Source organism: Mytilus californianus, unplaced genomic scaffold (assembly GCF_021869535.1).
Source record: "Mytilus californianus isolate M0D057914Y unplaced genomic scaffold, xbMytCali1.0.p SCAF_2, whole genome shotgun sequence".
Taxonomy (NCBI): domain Eukaryota; kingdom Metazoa; phylum Mollusca; class Bivalvia; order Mytilida; family Mytilidae; genus Mytilus; species Mytilus californianus.
Window position 1 is genome coordinate 137,244,625 of NW_026262668.1, and position 18,307 is coordinate 137,262,931.

Sequence of the window (18,307 nt, forward strand, 5' to 3'; positions counted from 1 at the left end):
ACTTTAACCCTCAAATTTAGGCCAATTTAAAATGATCAAAAAGTCATAAACTTGATTCTTTTAAACAAATTCTCCAATCTAAATGTTTCGGATATTTTTGTTAAAGATAGTACTTGTTCGTCATACGTTTAGTTTACATACTAAACGATACGATGTAATTACAGTAAAGCATGTTATATGGCCTACAATCTCCTGACAACGAGCTTTGACACATTACCGTTACATCGACCCGCTTTCAACCAAAATAGAACCTTAATGTTGTAAAAACATAGAAATTGTATAATATAATGTGTTTTAAGTAAATAAAAACATTATTTAATCAAAATGCATTTTTTTCAGCTAAAGGCAGTTTGGTGTAAATAACGAGAGTTTGATCATTTAAAGGATGATTAAAAGTAAACCGACAAAATTATATTCTAAAAGGACAATTCCTAATGTCACGCTTTTATTATAGTTTGTTACTCAAACGAATTGTGTGCTTTCCCTACAAAAAAAAACGCGAACTTTACAATATATACAAAAGGGGGTAGGTGTCCTGCAAATCAGAGACGGAATATACGGTGATCGCAGGTGTTCCGGAAGGGTAAGCAGATAATACCTACTCCAGATGTGTCACCTGGATGAAATTCAATTTACCTACTTCGCTTTTTACTTTATCATGAATAACGTAAAGTACATTATAACATTAAGTTATTCCAATTAATACTTACAATATCTTTATATGTACCACTGGATCTTTTTGTAACACCCGGCTCAACCATGACAATAATAATGACAAATTTGATAACAAATGATATAAACATATGGATGTGTATTGTTATTCTGTGACAATGTAAAGACCTGTAAATAAAAAAAAAACACAACATGTTACTCTGAATGGAGAGCAAAAACTATAATGGCATTTACACCGAATTATGGTACTCTGAATGGAGAGCACAAACTATAATGGCATTTACACTGAATTATGGTACTCTGAATGGAAAGCACAAACTATAATGGCATTCACACCGAATTATAGTACTCTGAATGGAGAGCACAAATTATAATGGCATTTACACCGAATTATGGTACTCTGAATGGAAAGCACAAATTATAATGGCATTCACACCGAATTATGTTACTCTGAATGGAGAGCACAAATTATAATGGCATTTACACCGAATTATGGTACTCTGAATGGAGAGCACAAACTATAATGGCATTTACACCGAATTATGGTACTCTGAATGGAAAGCACAAACTATAATGGCATTCACACCGAATTATAGTACTCTGAATGGAGAGCACAAATTATAATGGCATTTACACCGAATTATGGTACTCTGAATGGAAAGCACAAATTATAATGGCATTCACACCGAATTATGGTACTCTGAATGGAGAGCACAAACTATAATGGCATTCACACCGAATTATGGTACTCTGAATGGAGAGCACAAACTGTAATGACATTTACACCGAATTATGGTACTCTGAATGGAGAGCACAAACTATAATGGCATTTACACCGAAGTATGGTACTCTGAATGGAGAGCACAAACTATAATGGCATTTACACCGAATTATGTTACTCTGAATGGAGAGCACAAATTATAATGGCATTTACACCGAATTATGGTACTCTGAATGGAGAGCACAAACTATAATGGCATTTACGCCGAATTATGGTACTCTGAATGGAAAGCACAAACTATAATGGCATTCACACCGAATTATGGTACTCTGAATGGAGAGCACAAACTTATAATGGCATTTACACCGAATTATGGTACTCTGAATGGAAAGCACAAATTATAATGGCATTTACACCGAATTATGGTACTCTGAATGGAGAGCACAAATTATAATGGCATTTACAACAAATTGAATGCAAACATAGGATTCTCCGTTGATAAAGTTATTTAAAAGTTATAATTCTAACCCCTTTTCGTGCCATTACAATAACAAAAAGTAATGAATGACAAGAGAATTTACAGTCATAATCATAATTAAATTTCGACAAATTATATCTGTGAACAAGCGAATACATTAAAAACAACTGGTTCGGGTCGAAATAAAATAAGAGAAAATGTGACAAATTATCTAGTTCATTGATATCTATACTCTTATAACTAGGTGAAATTTACTTACCTAAAGTATATAAATATAAATATTGAAATAAGTAGAAATAACAGCGATATAATACTGAAGACAAAATATATATCCGTCATAATACGGGCAATATGACTTTCATATTCATCGGGTGGAGGCTGAAAAAGAAGAAAAAGAGGTAATCAGTATTCTGTGTTACATCGGCTTTGTTACTTTGTATGGTTCTATATTCTTCTGATTCATCCTGCAATAGGAATAAAAAGGAAACATCCGTCATAAAAATTACTTAAATATTCGTAAAACTAAGTTACATGGGAAGTAGGAAAAGAATAACAGATATTCGTCATTACAAGTACAATGCAAAGAATAACAGATATCCGTCATTACACGTGCAATGCAGAGAATAACAGATATCCGTCATTACACGTACAATGCAAAGAATAACAGACATCCTTCATTACACGTGCAATGCAAATCATATCAGATATCCGCCGTTACACGTGCAAAACAAAGAATAACAGATATCCGTCATTACACGTACAATGCAAAGAATGAGGGATATCCGTCATTGCAGGTGCAATGCGAAGAATAACAGATATCCGTCATTACACGTACAATGCGAAGAAAAGCAGATGTGTGGTGGAGTATAAGTTGAAAAACACTCTTCAAAGACCATAGGAGAGAAAAATGCAGTGGCATTTCCAATATAACGTTTATTTCTTGCAACTCACAATTGTTACACTTCATACATGTGAAAACCAGTGGAAAAGGATGCAAAATAGATAAATTACAACCGCAAAACCATCGGTTTATATCAGCTGATTGAATTCAAGGCAATGCAATTACTACTTTCTCTAAGAATTTAAAGTTCATCAGTTAAGAAAATCGTGAGGAACAAAATAGCTTATAAATTTTCAAATTGTTTTCTGAGGGATAACTTGGCCAAAACAAATGTTTCTCTTCCGTTTCAGATTAATATTGGTAATAAAAACCATTGTAACATTTTAAGATAGAAATCGGATTAAGTTTCTTTGTATGAGAGATCTGTATTTACTGAATTGAAATGCATTGAAATAAAGAAAAATGATTGTTATACAGGAGAAATGACGCACATTGAGCATGAAATGTTTAAATCGAGAAGCAAAATATTTCAATGAAGAAATGGTTATATATTCTTATCCGATTTAAAGTTCGTGCTTCATTGAACAATTTCAACTGCACTCGATCTTTATTATGGAAAGACAAAGATAGGAAAGAAGAAAAACGTTAATGCTACCGGTTTTCGAGAAAACATGTCCAAAAATATTACAGAGTACAGAATGATTTGATTGGGTTAAAACTCCATCTTTCATGTGTTCTGTAGCTAGTGCATTTGTAAACCTTGTCACGAGTCCTTTTGTTTCTGCTTGCTACCTTGTCACGTGTCCTTTTGTTTCTGCTTGTAGGATGTAATAGCTACCTTGTCACGTGTCCTTTTGTTTCCGCTAATAGGATGTAATAGCTACCTTGTCACGTGTTCTTTTGTTTCTGCTTGTAGGATGTAATAGCAACCTTGGCAATTGCTTATAGGTGTAACACCACTAATTCGGGCCCGGTCAGAAAGCACATACCAGAAAGTAGTACATATTTAACACAAAATAGTTCCTACGCATGGGTGTAACGTTCAAAATATGTAGAATATTTAGGTAATTTTGGTATCAAATGAAAGCTGAATGACTGGTGATCATTGTAGAACACTTTTTGACTTATAATTTTGAATAATAAAAAAAATTGCATGAAATTTTAAATAGAGGGTACATTTTGCCTGTTTGTCAGATCTGAAGTACCTGTTTTTTTGGTACATCCGAAGTTCCGGGAACCAGTTCTTTCTCATATGCCATTAAAGGTATGTTGATTTTTTCAGTACAAGGCACCATAAAGTGTTGCTTTGTCATGCAATGATTGTCACTTTATTTCAACTTAAAACAAAAGAGCTGTGCCTGCTTGAAATTGAGGAATTTAACATAGAAAGCAATACGGCCATGAATTAGTGGTGTACTTCCTTATTTATTTTGTTATAAAACCGTTTTTGAAGTATTGCAACTGATTTCATAATTTAATACTGTAATATCATTGGGTATGAACTAAAGAGATGCGAGATATATACCAAATTGACATCAAACCGACGTATGACGACTTACCAATAAAGACTTGACCGTAATTTCGAAAATGGTAGCATTCCAAACGTGCAATATTAAACCGTCTTACTCCCGCAAATAAATCTGCCATGTCTATTTCTGATATTTGATGACCCAAAAATAAAAGTTTATTTATTCAGAACTTTATTGATCAAAATGGCTTATTTCTTCCAACTATGAAGAACTTCTAATAGTATATAACATGAATAAAAGGCGATATGGCGCATGCTTCAAAGGGATAACAAAAGAAACAGATCAGGTCTTGACTGTTAAAAGCTGTGACCTAAAGTGTTCAATATGTTTTCATAAAGTAATAAAGTGAGATAACTTACATGTCTCCCTGATATTGGGTTATCCGTTGGAATAAAAGGAAAACATGCGTTGTAATCTGTCCGCGACCAGTTTCCGTCAGCGTAGCACGTTTTGTAGGCGACAGCATAATCTGCAAAAATTAAATAAAAAAGATTAAAATCGAATAAAATGAAAATAACGTCTCATTTTCAGATCATTTTCTATCCATATCTACTGGTATGATGTGACTGATAATACAAATTTCCAGTTTTCAATAATGAAGTATTTACTATACAAACTAGTATTGTTTTATTTTATATCTTTATATATAAACAGATTCGTTATAGAATTGAGGTAATTTTTGTGCATCATCAATATTTCGAATAGAGTTCTCCATGCAGTTACCGTTTATCTTCATTTTAAGCCATAAGTTGAGTCAGTCAGGGTCGAAATGTCTTCAAAATCGTAATATATTTATTATATCTATATTATAAATGCTTTCAAATGCAGCAAAAACACATCTGATAACAAATCGAAGATTATTTTGATTGTTTCGTTATAAACATCATGGCATTTAACCTATTGCCATGTTTGCAATCATATATACATGTAAAGGTACTTGACTTTTAATTAATCGGTGGATATTTCAAGATAAAACACTCAAATGCTTTATTAACTTCAAATACATGTGTGTACACGATTCAATATGGCTGGATTGATTGAATGATTATTGATTGCTTAACGCCCACTTGCAATTATAGCATATATATGAGACAATCCAAAAAGGGTCCAAATAACGTGGGTTTAAGCAATTTTAGGTTATCTTACAGCCTTCAGCAATGCACAAATCCATACTATATAGTATTGTAGCATGCATATGCAGGACGATAAAACACGAATGGAGTATCAGCTGCAAGTTTTACTCGAAAATGTTAAACAATTATTAAGGTACCATCGATGAAGAAAACGTTCTGATCGTTGTTCATGAAAATAAGGATATAAAGTCAGTATATTTGAAATACATCCACAAAGAAAGACAGTTAATGAGTACTTGCATGCTGATGAATCTTATATGCAACGAAGTCGTACTTCAAATTTAATAAAAAAAAATGATAATTATTAGAAATTGTCTGTAGATATTAACACTTCATCCATCTTCAAAGAACCAAATGTTGCGAAGTCTACCTCCACGTTAAATATGGTGATGGTCCAATTGACTACGCACAAAACAATATCGTTTTTATCTGTGTATATAATGTAAATTGCTTGGTACAGAAATAGTTATTGTCAAATGATAACACAACAAATTCTCCAACAACAATAACTGAAGAGGAAATAAAGGAAATTATAGGTCTGTAATATGAAATACCAAATATGAAGAATTGGATCTTCTTTCGCTCTACTCAAAAAAGTTATATTTTGAGAGTGCCAAACCTTTAACTAATTGTTTTGGGTAGTATCTGTTTATTCTAATAAACACTTTTTAGAGTGGGAGCGATTGAGAGCTTGATATATTATAAAGACACGTGTCTACTATTGGTGACCGTATGTTGACCTCTAGATGTCCAATTGTTTCTTTGTGTTGTTTGGTAACTGTCTCTTTGAAGTATACCCGATATCTCCTTTTTTATATTTTTAATACATAATGCAAGTGGTTCAAAATAAGAATAAGAAACCAAGTTAAAATTGTATATAATGGTGGAAATAGAATAAAACCTTTATCAATTAATACATATGGAATGGAAGAATTTAAAAAAAATATCAAAACATCTAAAGATTAACTTTTAATGATAACAATGGGAGATGTGCGAAAAAATGAACATTTTGTTTTGCAGTAAAAATATTCTGAAGGATATTTTTACAAAAGGAAATTCTCTCCTTCGCAGCTTAACGGATGAATGAAGTTCTATTATAATCCTTAACTTAAAGCCAATCATTATCCAAAATTATGTCTAAATTATAACAATGATAAAATACTCGAACGAGTTAAAATAAGGTTTCTTTTTTCTGTAGAGAACAATAAGTTTATTGGTATCAATTAAAGATATTTATAAACTATATAGCTTACAATCCCCGGAAATAATGTACGACGGTAACAGTATATAGAACACGTGAAAAATATGGAGATGTGGTATGATTGCCAATGAGACGGCTATCAACCAAAGTTCAAATGAAGTGGATGTAAGCAATTATATGCAACCGTACGGCCTTCAACAATTAGAAAAAACCCATACCGTATAGTTGGCTATAAAAGGCCCCGACATGAAAATTATGAAAGAAAAAACAATTGAGAAAACTAACGACCTAATTTATAGCAAAGTAATTTACGAAAAACAAATATGACAGACATGAACCAACGACAACCACTGAACCGCAGTCTCTGACAGGCACATACATAAAAGTGGAGGGGTTAAAAATGTTTTACGGCACCAATCCTCCCCATAACAAGGTTCGTTCTTTTTACCATACAATGAATGAATTTACTATAGAATTATGTATAACATAAATTCGCGGGAGATAAAAATTTGAAAAAGATCATTCAGTAAAACAGATGAATACAGATGAAACGATGAAAACAATTAAAAGTTTGTTTGTTTGTTTTTTTTGTTTGTTTTTTAACAAACTTTGACTCAATTAAGATACTAGTTTAAGCATAAATCATAACTGTTTTTGTAATGGACATTTCAATGCCCTTTTTAATAGTTGTATTATTTTTTTCGTTCAAAGCAGAAAGTACATTAACTAATTTTGTATCGTGGAAACATCAACGGATAAATGGAATTAATTCCTATACAGTGCGTGTGTGCCTTGCTTGACTGTTTGACAATTGGCTTTGAATCCTTGTGATTTGTAATCATTACCCTTGCACAACAAATGGCAATGCTGTTTGGAACTTACTAGCAAAAAACGTCAACCAATTAACGTTCATCCATTTGTTCAATTAATTCAACGATTCCAAAACTTCTAAGATTTAAAAATGCTTCGTTAAGAGAAACAAATATTTCTAAATTCGAATGAAACACTTGCTCCATGTTTAATTTAAGATGATTTGGAAACAGATGATCATGGGACGATATTTTATGAAAGAACTAATATAAATGAAGTTGAGACAGGATGGTCTGATCTGTATTAGTCTTCAATATCAATGTTTATTAAGACAAAAATAACATTTTCGTGTAGAGATTATTAGACATAAAGCGAGAAGAAAATTACAAATATAATTGACAATTTTTATATAAAACATTAATATATTGATATCTGAAAAATAGTTAATTTGTTCCATGAGCACTGGAAATAATACGACAATTCAACACACAACCTCCAAGTTTGTCATATAATTGTTTCTGTTTAAAAAAATAAATCTCGTTTGAAGCGTCGACTGTATTTCTCAAGTGATTGCTTGTAAATCTGTATAATATCCGTACTCTCAAAGGAACAATCATGAAATAATTCCGGCGATATAGTTACAAAGAGAGAGTAATTATATCACAGTACACAATGGACATTTAAAATAGAGTGATGTTTCTACAATCCTTTTTTCGAGCAGGAACTAATATATTTAATGCACGAGTGGCGAAGGGCGAAAAGTGAAGCATATTTGATTTCAAGATTCAGCAAAGTCTAAATTGAGACTATTTCATTGTAAACATTTGGACGTTTTCCTCTTTTTTATTAGAAAATTACAAGGACGTAATTTAATAAAAGAAGAAGTGAGGTAAAACTTGTGTAAAAATCAAATGCATACTACTGTATAAAACAGAGAATAACAAATATTTTACACTTCAAGGTAGATAACAAAATGCTCCGGTCCAATAATACAGAACAAGTTCGGTACACTTCAAGGGAGATAACAAAATGCTCCGGTCCAATAATACAGAACAAGTTCGGTACACTTCAAGGGAGATAACAAAATGCTCGTCCAATAATACAGAACAAGTTCGGTACACTTCAAGGTAGATAACAAAATGCTCGTCCAATAATACAGAACAAGTTCGGTACACTTCAAGGTAGATAACAAAATGCTCGTCCAATAATACAGAACAAGTTCGGTACACTTCAAGGTAGATAACAAAATGCTCGTCCAATAATACAGAACAAGTTCGGTACACTTCAAGGTAGATAACAAAATGCTCGTCCAATAATACAGAACAAGTTCGGTACACTTCAAGGGAGATAACAAAATGCTCGTCCAATAATACAGAACAAGTTCGGTACACTTCAAGGTAGATAACAAAATGCTCGTCCAATAATACAGAACAAGTTCGGTACACTTCAAGGGAGATAACAAAATGCTCGTCCAATAATACAGAACAAGTTCGGTACACTTCAAGGTAGATAACAAAATGCTCGTCCAATAATACAGAACAAGTTCGGTACACTTCAAGGTAGATAACAAAATGCTCGTCCAATAATACAGAACAAGTTCGGTACACTTCAAGGGAGATAACAAAATGCTCGTCCAATAATACAGAACAAGTTCGGTACACTTCAAGGTAGATAACAAAATGCTCGTCCAATAATACAGAACAAGTTCGGTACACTTCAAGGTAGATAACAAAATGCTCGTCCAATAATACAGAACAAGTTCGGTACACTTCAAGGTAGATAACAAAATGCTCGTCCAATAATACAGAACAAGTTCGGTACACTTCAAGGTAGATAACAAAATGCTCGTCCAATAATACAGAACAAGTTCGGTACACTTCAAGGTAGATAACAAAATGCTCCGGTCCAATAATACAGAACAAGTTCGGTACACTTCAAGGGAGACAACAAAATGTTCGTCCAATAGTACAGAACAAGTTCGGTACACTACAAGGGAGATAACAAAATGTTTGTCCAATAATACAGAACAAGTTCGGTACACTTCAAGGGAGATAACAAAATGTTTGTCCAATAATACAGAACAAGTTCGGTACATTTCAAGGTAGATAACAAAATGTTTGTCCAATAATACAGAACAAGTTCGGTACATTTCAAGGTAGATAACAAAATGTTCGTCCAATAATACAGAACAAGTTTGTTAAACTTCAAGGTAGATAACAAAATGTTCGTCCAATAATACAGAACAAGTTCGGTACACTTCAAGGTATATAGCAAAATGTTCGTCCAATAATACAGAACAAGTTCGGGAAAATTGGCAATTGTAACCATTGTTAATTGACTGTCATATTCCTGACTTTGTACAATCATTTTACAAATGAAAGTGGTAGGTGTAATTATGTCTATCGGTGCATAAACCTCCCACATGTATGACAGTTCTTCGTTTTGACAAAATGTATTTTGCCAAACAAGATAAGTTACTGGGCGTAATGGTTAACCTTGAACTTATACCAAACTAGAATATAACATTTAGCGAACGTATTTTGAATGGTTTTACTTCTAGGCTAATTTGTCAACATTTGTAAATATTTATAAAAAAATACAGTATCATCGAAATATTTAAAAACAGATTTAAATATCAGCAAAAGAAAACGAGTATTAAAAAAAAACCGGTAAAATGAACACGGACGATTTAGAAATGTTGATATTTTGAAGATCGTTGAAGATCGTATGGCGACCTCATAAAGTTTATTTTAAGTAACTTGTATTTTCATGTTTCTTTCTTATTAGCATTCATTATAACCAATATCTTTCTCTTTATCATAGATGATGTTTTGTGCGGCTTTTCAATTGAGCAATAGGAAATTCCAAATATCTTCTGATTACAAATTAAATATTTCAAAAAATCAATATGAAATTAAAAACCAATTGTTCAGAGAACAATTGAAGGTCTTTCCACATCAATTTTATAAATAATTGATAAGAAGCTATTTCCAGTTTACTCAAAAGTTACTTTTGGCGTCCAATCATAGGTTTCTTCATACTGATTCAACAAATATATGGTTTCCATATACTTTTGCCTGAAATAAGGGAGATAATTGCCAACTTCCGGTTTAGAAAATGTCACTTCCAGTCTCATATGATAGCTGTATTTACACTGATTTCAAAAATATATGGTTTATGTATACTTTTGCCTGTAAAAAGGGTGAAAAATGGCTACTTCGGGTTTAGAAAATGTCACTTCCGGTCTCAAATGATAGATTTATTCAGACTGATTCCAAAAATATATAGTTTGTTTATACTTATGCCTGTAATAAGGGAGATAATTTGCTACTTCCGGTTATAGAATGTCACTTCCGGTCTAATGATAGGTTTATGTATGCCCATTTAAAAAATATATGGTTTCTAGGTACTTTTACGTGAAATAAGTGCAAAAATGACTACTTCCGGTTCACTCAATGTCACTTCCGGTTGATATTTTTCAAGGTCATATGTCACTTAACATTTTGCAAAAGACCTTATGGCTTTATCATGTACCAATCTGATGTAATAACCAATCTACCTTAAAATTAAACATTTCAAGGGCAATAACTCCTATAAGATATCATTGGATTGTTTCAGACCAAATATATCATATCTTCATCACAATAAAGCTAACATTTTTCACTAGTTCTTTTATATATAACTTTAAAAGTGTCAGAGAAAATGCAAAAACAAACAAAATTTAATATGTAGAAGATGACCTTGACTTTTGACCTTGACCTCATTTTCTAAGTTAGGACCCAAGGACCTCAAATAAAAAGACTCTAGGTTTATACGGCTTACGATTTATGAGTTACAAAATCATAACGACAAATTTATTTGGTAAAGGTAGATAACTCCTATAAAATTTCACCGGATCACTTCGATCTATATCAGCCAAAAATTTATGAGGATGTAACGAACAAATATGAAAAAGAATTTTGTCGTTATCTTTTTTGGTTACGGAGGAGATACACTAACAAGAAAAACAGTTTTGGGGAGATAGCTCTTACAATAAAAAAGTCTTCAGCTTAACAAGATAAGTTTGAAAAGCGCAATAACTGTGCGATATAATATCCAAAATATCTAAGCGACATCTTGCGAAACAACTTTATACCACAAGAAAAGGGTTTGGCGGAAGAAGAAAAAAAAAAATAATAATCAGAACAAATACAATAGGTCTTTCTACAGAAAAGTGGAAAGACCTAATAAAGTACGATGTTAGTCGGATAACTATCGCTATTCATTTATTTTGTAAAACTGGTGGAAATCTGCAGGACAAGCACATACAATGTGATTTGACGCATCAGTCAATGTGATTTGACGCATACGTCAATGTTATGTGACGCATTAGTCAATGTGATTTGATGTATCAGATGGATTTGATAAAATGCGCACAGACAGTTGGTCAAATGGTCATTTCTCTGGCCACTCTAATAAAAGAGACAAACAGAGAGATTGATCTGTCATTATCTCAAGGGTGTTTATGTGACAAATTATTTAAGGATCAAATGCTAATATTTCATATACATGGAGCCTATGCTACAAGTACCAACCATTAGATTTTTTAATTTTTGATTATATAGAACAATTTGGTTTTCTCTAACTGTTACCGTTTTCAAATCCGTGTGATATATTTTTGTCACTTCGCTAATTGCACATGTATTATATCATTGTATTCTATGGATAGATATGTATGAAGTACATGCCCATTCATTTTGACACGAGTATATTGAAAAATATAGAATGAAGTATTTTCGGAGCCATAAAGTAAAAATCCAATATAAGATGATCAGAGAGAATTACTGTGACAAGAAGAAAGTCAAATGCATGTCTCACATAAAGGTTTAATTATTCAAAACCTTCATTGATTTTCCATTGCTCTAATGTCTTGATTTTTTTGTAATTTCGTTTATGTCATTAATTACTTGATTTAAAGAAACAAACTGGAAAACATAGACTTGGTAAACATAGACTGATTGGATTATACATTATACAATATCAGATTAACCGGATTCTTCCTGTCTTAAATAATAGATTACAATAAAATTGCGGTTCAAAATGCTAGCTATCCTTATCTATAGTAAGACATATGTGCTTTCACGTTCTTTGGTGTTATTTAAAGCCATTTCTATTTCTCACCCGAAATAAAAAAGCCTAAATCTAAAGATATTTTAATAAGCCTTAATCTAATGGTAAAGGCGAACAAAACCTAAATCTAATGGTATTGGAATAAGCCTTAACCTAATGATATAGACGAACGAAGTCTAAATCTAATGATATTGGAATAAGCCTTAACCTAATGATATAGACGAACGAAGTCTAAATCTAATGATATTGGAATAAGCCTTAACCTAATGGTATAGATGAACAAAGTCTAAATCTAATGATATTGGAATAAGCCTTAACCTAATGGTATAGATGAACAAAGTCTAAATCTAATGATATTGGAATAAGCCTTAACCTAATGATTCAGACGAACGAAGTCTAAATCTAATGGTATTGGAATACGCCTTAACCTAATGATATAGACGAACGAAGTCTAAATCTTATGATATTGGAATAAGCCTTAATCTAATGGTATAGACGAACGAAGTCTAAATCTAATGATATTGGAATAAGCCTTAATCTAATGGTATAGACGAACGGAGTCTAAATCTAATGATATTGGAATAAGCCTTAAGCTAATGGTATAGACGAACGAAGTCTAAATTTAACGATATTGCAATAAGCCTTAACCTGATGGTATAGACGAACGAAGTCTAATCTAATGGTATTGGAATAAGCCTTAACCTAATGGTAAAGGCGAACAAAGTCTAAATCTAATGGTATTGGAATACGCCTTAACCTAATGATATAGGCGAACGAAATATAAATCTAATAATATTGGTGAAGGAAGCATAAATATAATGGGAGAGGTGAAAAAAACCTTACGTTTTGTGTACTGTTGTTTGTCTTTTGTTTGTTTTTTGTTTGTTTTTGCCATGACATTGTCAGTTTGCTTTCGCTTGTGAATTTGAATATCCCTTTGGTATCTTTTGCCTTTCTTTTTTAATTTAATGGAATTGGTAGAAAGAAGCCTTACCCTTATGGAATAGGTGATCGAAGTCTTGATCAAATGGTATTGAAATAAGGCATAATCTAATAGTTTTGGTAGAAAGAAGCCTAAATATAATGGTATTGGTGAAATGAGCCTTAATTTAATTGTATTGGTGAAAAAGCCTTAATCTTTTGATATTGGTGAAAGAAGTCTAAATCTAATGGTATTGGTGAAAAAGCCTCAATCTAACGGTATTTGTAGAAAAAAGCTAATTCTAATGGTATTGGTGAAAAGGCCTTAATCTAATGGTATTGGTAAAAAGAAGCCAAACTCTAATGTTATTAGTGAAAGAATTCTAAATCTACTGATATTGGCAAAAAAGCTTACAATCTAATGGTATTGGTAGAAATAAGTCTAACTCTAATGGCATTGTAAGAAATCTTAAATCTAACGGTACTGGAGAAAGTAGCTTAACTCTAATGGTTTTGGTGAACAGACAGGCAAGATACCAAAGGGACATTCAAACTCTTAAGTTGAGAATAAACTGGCAACGCCATGGTTAAAAAAGAAAAAGACAAATTTCAGGGCCTTTTATAGCTGACAATGCGGTATGGGCTTTGCTCATTGTTTAAGGCCTTACGGTGACCTATAGTTGTTAATTTCTGTGTCATTGGTCTCTTGTGGAGAGTTGTCTCATTGGTAATCATACCACATCTTATTTTTATATAAACAATAGTACACAAAACACAACATAGAAAACAAATGACTGAGCAACACGAGCTACACCAAAACCTGGGGGTGGGGGTGGGGGGGATGATCTCAGGTGCTCATGTTAGTACATACCCGGTAATAAGTCTAGTACGGTAGGTCACATTCGGGTCTCTTGTGGAAAGTTGTCTCATTCGCATTCATACCACATCTTCTTATTTTTATAAATCTAATTGTATTGGTAAAAAAAAAGTCCAAATCTAATGGTGTTGATAGAAAGAGACCCAAGTCTAATGGTATTGATAGAAAGAATGCTAATTCTAATGGTATTGGTAGAAAGAAGCCTAAATCTTATGGTATTGGTAGAAAGAAGCCTAAATCTTATGGTATTGGTAGAAAGAAGCCTAAATCTATTGGTAGTCACGTTCAGTAAATTATAATGGGAACATTAAATCAAATGCTTCATTTTGGGAGAGCACAACGCTCTCTGAACGTTATAGATCCATAAGAAAAAACTTGTTAACTTTCTCTTTTATGGGTTTAATTAAATCTTGTTCTGAATTTGCATGCACTATTTGCAACTGGAAGTAAAGCACCCCAATCAACCAATCAATCAAGTAAACAGGACCATTGTCATCTCATGAAATTCAACAAACCATTGCAAAATGATTTAAACCGATAAGAACATGGCTTAATGATAAAACAGACCAAGATTGACTGGTTGATTTTTTTTTTGGTTATTCAGGATCAAATAAATCCAATAGGTAGGTTAGGCAAAGTAGCTGGACTGGTTTAAAGAGCGGGAAATTCGACAGCTACTAGAAAAAGAGGGTATGATGAATAGGGACAAGGATTGCAATGGAACGGGTTAAGAGAAAATTTCTAACAATACCATTAGATTCAGACTTATTTCACCAATAACATTAGAGCAAGGCTTTTTTCACCAATACCATTAGTTGTTAACTTCTATTTCATTTGGTCTCTGGTGAATAGTTGTCTCATTTGCAATCATACCACATCTTCTTATTTGTATCTGTTACGTACAATATTTTCTCTACACGAGACATTGGCTTTAACGTCTCCGACTGATCGTAACTGTATATTTATACATCCCGCACATACAAGCGTTCGCCCCTCTGAAGCATGTGTTTTACTGTCGGATGGAAAAGGCACATGATACACAAGTAAAACAATACACTGCAAACTATTAAAACAAAAATTAATATTTGAACTGACAGTAAATCAATACATGTGATGTTACTTTTAGATATAATGGCCTAAAATATAGGTCTTTCCTATCACCCCTTTGTCCTATAGACGTGCTGTTAATAGATTTAAGAGGCGACCACATTTCTGACATCAACATCATAAAACATCAATAAATAGTAGAAACCAATGGACAGTATAGACAAAGGAGCTATAGTATTATTACTATTGAGACAATGTCTTTATCAGGCTGCCAAGCAATCTAAATATAAGGATATAAGTATAAATGGGTTTAAACTTAATTTTCTCAAAAAACTTCCAAGTAAGGAGGTTCAATTTTACTCTCATATTATAATTAAGTTTAAGCAAAGAATATCATACCCATGTAACCATTACTAAAAAGTCATGTATTTTTCTCCAGCTCAGGAAAATTTTTCACATCTAATAATTTTAGAATTGCATTATTCGTATTGAAGAATTGGATTTTTATTATGGCTTATCACATTGAATTTTTTGGCACAGTCATTCTATAAAATTTGCGTAATGATTTGAAAGTAGAACGCATGCCATTATTGTTATAAATCTGATCATTTGATAACAACTAATAGCAATTTACTTAATGTATTGATCACTTATTGGTTTGAATGGGCAGTTAAAGTATATTAAAGAGCGATTATTATAGTAACAATGTCAGGTTAATTACAACAGTATAGAAACCAGCTATTAACAATCTATTATTGGATTCAAGACGACCATTGCTGCTCTCCACTAATAGCTATTAAATTGCTATTCCTGGTCAGAGGAGTATCATTACAAGCATTTTAATTGGACTGCCACAGTTCGGACTTGTTGGCTAAAGAGTTTGGCTAGAATTCTACATATTATAATTATTAAAGGTAAAACGTCATATAAAAACACATGTAAAGTTTGAATAGGAAGCAATCATTTGCAACTGACAATGACGGGTGTCACCAGTAAAGCAAGATCTGCTTAGCCTTACCTGTGATAATCCCCAGTTTGTGTTTGGGTTCGTGTTACTCATACATATGTTTTGTGAACTTGTTTGTCTTTCGTTATTTGCCATGGTATTCAGTTTCTCTTCGACTTCTGAGTTTTGAATGTCCCTTTGATATCTTCCGATTCTTATTTATAATTAGTTGCTTAATGTTGTATATTTTGTAAGGGTGCGAACCGTTTTGTAATTGGGGAAATGTTTGACTAACCGTGCAGTTATAACAAAAGTGTACAGTAATATTAATAATCATTTTATTATGACATTCGCTGACATTTCCCTGACCTCCGAGTTTTTTTTGTTGTCAGTGATCGTCAATGGCATTCGGTCCCATTTCCCTCTCTAACCGCCAAGTGTTAATTTTTGCCGGATATCATCAATCCTTAGATTTCAATGTAATGTGAATGTAGATGGTATCTTGCCTTTATATGTTAATTGTTTTTATTTTGTATTTGTTCCTAATCTGTTTGTCTGTGAGTGCCTCTTTGGTCGTAATTGCTAATGCACACAGATATTTAACTGGAAAGCTTTTATTAGTGGGTCAAATAAATCGATAGATATCTTGAAAAAACAACAGCAAATATTAACCCGTGTAAATAAATTGCATCAGATGATTAAAGTTTAACGAGTTCAATATCCAATTTCTTTGCACTTTTGAATGCATGGAAATAGTGGTAAACAATTTTGAAAAATAATATAAAGAGATTTTCGTACAAATAGAGCTTTTCAATCATCAAGTAAAGGAAATCGAAACTACTTCGTAGTTAATTAACAAGAAACACGTTTTTATAAGCCAACGATCTGTAACTATAGCACGAATTGCCATGAGAACCAAACAAGATAAAATAAATCTGCATGAATCTAACATATTTAAAATGTCATTTTTTTTAAACCTGAAAATGACTTTTTATAAGATTTATAATACCATCAAATTCAGCATTCAGATATAGTACACCATCAATCTCAGCATTCAAATATAATGCACCAATCAAACTCAGCATTCAGATATAGTGCATCAATCAAACTCAGCATTCAGATAAAGTACACCATCAAACTCAGCATTCAGATATAGTGCACCAATCAAACTCAGCATACAGATAAAGAACACCATCAAACTCAGCATTCAGATATAGTGCACCAATCAAACTCAGCTTTCAGATATAGTGCACCAATCAAACTCAGCATACAGATATAGTGCACCAATCAAACTCAGCGGGTACTTAAGAATACAATGTAATTAGCCATAATAATAGATTTTCACTTTTATTTCTATTATCATCTTCAGATATAGTACACCATTAAACTAAGCATTCAGATAGGTTTTTTTTACATAAATCATGCCGTTAGTTTTCTCGTTTGAATTGTTTTACATCTGTTATTTCGGGGCCTTTTATAGCTGACTATGCGATATGGGTTTAGCTCATTGTTGAAGGCCGTACGGTGACCTATAGTTGTTAACTTCTATGTCATTTGGTCTCTGGTGGAAAGCTGTCTCATTGGCAACTATGCCATATCTTCTTATTTTTATATACACTATCATACTCAGCATTCAGATATAGTGCACCAATCAAACTTGACACGTCGGTAAATTACAACAACAATGTCGAAATTTCTGTATCCTAATCGCTAAAAGAATGCCGATATCGTAGGCTTCAAACGTGGAATATCAATAAATTTTACATAATACTGGGCACGCCATAAATGTCCACATAAAAGTAAGTACTTACCAGGCAGGTCAACTGGAATCGGACATCTCATTGATATGGTAGAATTAGCTAAGGCAGCATGCCAACATATCAGTTCATCAAACTCCGAATTACAGTATACCTCACCTGAAAGTACAATGAAATTCGCTATACTTCAGCAATATAAATGAAAATTTCAATGTCAAATTTATGTCAAATTTATTTTTAGTCTTTTCATATCACCAACCATTAA

The 18,307-nt window shown here is 32.6% G+C and overlaps 1 protein-coding gene across 6 annotated transcripts in view; it reads right to left on the reverse strand.

Annotated features, from left to right (window-relative positions):
- LOC127731174 (corticotropin-releasing factor receptor 2-like) overlaps positions 1-18,307 on the reverse strand; it is a 134,408-nt gene that overhangs the window by 17,611 nt on the left and 98,490 nt on the right. For all 6 annotated transcript variants that reach the window (XM_052240116.1, XM_052240115.1, XM_052240120.1 and 3 more), the window contains 4 exons: positions 18,097-18,201; positions 4,601-4,710; positions 2,131-2,249; positions 711-840 (listed from right to left, as the gene is read on the reverse strand). In XM_052240116.1, the coding sequence (XP_052096076.1) occupies positions 711-840; positions 2,131-2,249; positions 4,601-4,710; positions 18,097-18,201 (464 nt within the window). The remainder of the gene's footprint in view (positions 1-710; positions 841-2,130; positions 2,250-4,600; positions 4,711-18,096; positions 18,202-18,307) is intronic.